The 3,342-nt window shown below is 43.9% G+C and overlaps 1 protein-coding gene across 1 annotated transcript; it reads left to right on the forward strand.

Moving 5' to 3' along the window:
* The first annotated feature begins 1,162 nt into the window (after positions 1-1,162).
* Positions 1,163-1,870, forward strand: LOC104266175. The gene has a single exon (XM_009861794.1). It carries the CDS (start codon positions 1,163-1,165, stop codon positions 1,868-1,870), a length of 708 nt encoding a protein of 235 aa, XP_009860096.1.
* Positions 1,871-3,342: the final 1,472 nt, after the last annotated feature.

Below are 3,342 nucleotides of genomic sequence, written 5' to 3' on the forward strand. Positions count from 1 at the left end.
GCAATTGGAATTCATTCCAAACCGACTGTATTGTCCCAAAAGTTCTTTTGTTCATTGTTCATGACTGTTCTTTATGCAATAAAGACTTTATACAAGTCTCCGAAACTGTTCTTTATACCATTGGAATTTCATTCCAAACCGACTGTATTGTCCCAAAAATTATTTTGTTGATAAAAAATGTGGCCAAACGTTAGGTGCCATGTTTTAGCAATGTAGTCCTACTCTCTACTGCAATCTGCTGGTCACCAATGTTCTTTATTCATAAAAAAAAATGTGGCCAAATGTTAAGTGCATTGTAGTACTCTACTGCAACCTGCCGGTCACCAAAGCGTAAATTAAAACACACCCAAAAACGTTTCAGAAAAAAAAACAAAACGTTTTTGACCATAACCTATCAAAAAACGTTAACACAAAAAAACGTTTCGAAAAAAAAAACGTTTCTGACCGGTTCAAGGCTCGTCGCTGCAACTATTGTGGGCGTTTGTGTTTTTGAAAGAGAAACTTTTAAAGGCAAGGGCTCCAACCAATTTGTCGCTTTTGAATTGTCTAAGTTATCAGTCATGCATTAACGCCCACAAAATATCAACCATAAAAAAACGCACATGGTAACTCGTTAGCGAGCATCAAGTTTTATTCATCCATTTATTTCAAGGCACGAAACTATCAACATCAACCTAAACAGCAAACCAAAGTGGTTGTTAGCTCCAAAATTACTGCTCGCTGACTGTCTAGCGCCACCCCTTGGCCACCTACTCTAATGTTTTACTTCTTCCTTTTCTATGAACCAGCGATGCCGTTTCGTCATCAGTTGCAGCTTTGCCTTTTATCGTGCGTGTAGCGAGTGCAGTATAGAGAGTCTTTATTGTAATTGTGTGCAGCGTTTTAATTCGTATTGTTTATTCTAGCGACTGAACATAACTGTTTTTTAATCTCTCTGTGTATGTCTATCGTCGTCGATATTGTTTGTCGTATGTGGCTCTTGTGAGATCGTTGTTTATCAATACACCTGTACATATTCATCAAGTTGAGAGCATTGATCAAGTTATAAACGCTTCAGTCGCTTATTTGGTTACGGCTAAAACGGCAGCCGCGTAGGAGTTAAACCCTAGCTCCTACATTATTAAAAAACAGTTTATTGTTTTATTGGATCTAAGTCATCGAAATGAGCCAGACGTATTCTTTGATAGACTTTGAGGAAGTTAACTCTGTTGGACAAGACTCTACTTTAAGTGAGGATATCGAGGAAATTTTGGGTGATAATCAGCTCACCTTGCGCCCAAAACGCCCACAGCTCGGTGGGACAGCGTGTAAAGAGGAAAATGAAAGCTCAAGTAATGATATATTCGACCTGTCTACCCTTCAGCGCCGTCAGGCTGAAATCGCCCGTGCAAGAAAACTGCTGGATGAACAGGAGGATGTGGTCAGATCGAAGTTACGCCAGGCAAAGGACTTACAAGAAGATGCTTCGCAAGGCAGTAGCGTAACGGCGGCAAAGTCGCATAATTCGATGGATCAACCGGATCTATCTCGAGCCCTGATGATGATGGCTAGTTCATTGGAGAGAGGACCTCTACCGGCTCGTGAGCTCCCAAAGTTTGGAGGTAATGTTCTGCAGTTTCACGCGTTCATGTCGGAGTTTAACGATAACATTGGAAACCGGGTTAATGACGCAAGCACGAAGTTGAACTATTTAAGAAGTCTTTGCTTTGGCGAGGCCTATGAAGCTATAAAATCGTGTGTGGTAATCAAGCCAGCCGAGAAGGGTTTAGAAAAGGCCATTTCAATTTTGTATGACCAGTTTGGACAGCGACATCAAATCGTCAAGGCTCATCTCAACGTATTGATTGGTAAGTGGTCCACGTGTTGCTGAGAATGATCCTAAAGCTTTGTTTAATTTATGGTCGGACATGAGCAACTGCTATAATACGTTGAATGCGTGGGGCTACAATAGTGATTTAGAAAACTCATATTTGCTGGAGGGCGTATTTAAACGCCTACCAAGCAGCGTTCATTATGAAATATTACATGGCGGCCAATATTCGATGGACAGTCGCATGGTGAGCTTTGTCAAGATGATGGATCATGTCGATCGGGCAGCGAGGTCAATCAATACTACGTTTGGTCAAATAGCAGCCGAATGCGCTGCAGCTCCGAAACGAGCACAAAGCACAATTAAGCTGGGTCGCGGTCACACAGATCAATCGAGGTCAGTAGTTGGTTTGAATAGCAACGCTGCAAGCGAAGTGCGTGCTTCCACTGGTCGACCGAGCAATGATTTTGGCGGTCGAATCGAGTGTCCACTTTGCGCAAGCCCGCATCGCCTTTATGACTGCAACTTGTTTCATAACTACGCACCTCGGGAGAGGTTTACCATGGCTCAGGAAAGGCGTTTATGTTTCAATTGTTTTGCGCCTGGACACAGCGCTAGGTTTTGTAGAAGTGGAGCTCGCTGTCGAGCTTGTCATCTTTCCCATCACACTCTGCTGCATATCCAGCCGTCTTTCACAAAATCGCAAACTAATAACAGCCGAAATGAAGTTGTCACTACCAACGCAATCATAGGCGGTCCAAAACGTACTCGGTTTCGGGTAGTGCCGGTTGAAGTATGGTCTCGCGATCGGCGCACATCGGTACGAACATATGCCTTTCTGGACAATGGTGCGTCACATACCATGTGTAAATTTAGTTTGCTGGACAAACTGAATCCCAGGGCCAATGCAAGGAGACGGGGCGATACTAAATTTGTAATGAAAACCCTGAACCACACCGAAGAACAACTTGGCTGCAAAACTAAACTCTCCGTTAAGGGAATATATGAGCGTGAGATTTTCCGTATGGACGATGTGTGGGTGGTATCGAAATTGCCTGATGTCAAGGACAGCATCCCAAGCCCGATCGATATTCAAAGGTATAACACTTGAAGGGTCTGCATTTTCCGGACCTGAACGTTAACGACGTCGAGTTGCTGATTGGATCCGATTGTGACGTCGCTACCGAAGAAATAGCCAGACGCCGGAAGAAAGGTTGCCCCACCGCCGTGAGAACTAGGCTTGGGTGGACGCTGAACGGCCTTGAGAACAACAGTGGAAATGGAAGGGCTGGTGTGTCTATTAATTATTGTAAAGTTGGCAATGCAGGCATACACGAACAGTTGGAGCACATGTTTTCATATGATTTTTGTGAAAGTAAGTCAGCAGGCGGAGTTGGCCCGTCTGTAGAAGATCGTCAAGCACTGTCAGTGATGGAGGAATCTAGTTCAAAGACCGCGGATGGCCACTATGAGATAGCTTTACCATGGAAACCTGATAAACCCCAGCTTCCGAACAATAGAAGCATGGGTGA

This window comes from Ciona intestinalis, unplaced genomic scaffold (genome assembly GCF_000224145.3).
Source record: "Ciona intestinalis unplaced genomic scaffold, KH HT000975.1, whole genome shotgun sequence".
NCBI classification, from domain to species: Eukaryota; Metazoa; Chordata; class Ascidiacea; order Phlebobranchia; family Cionidae; genus Ciona; species Ciona intestinalis.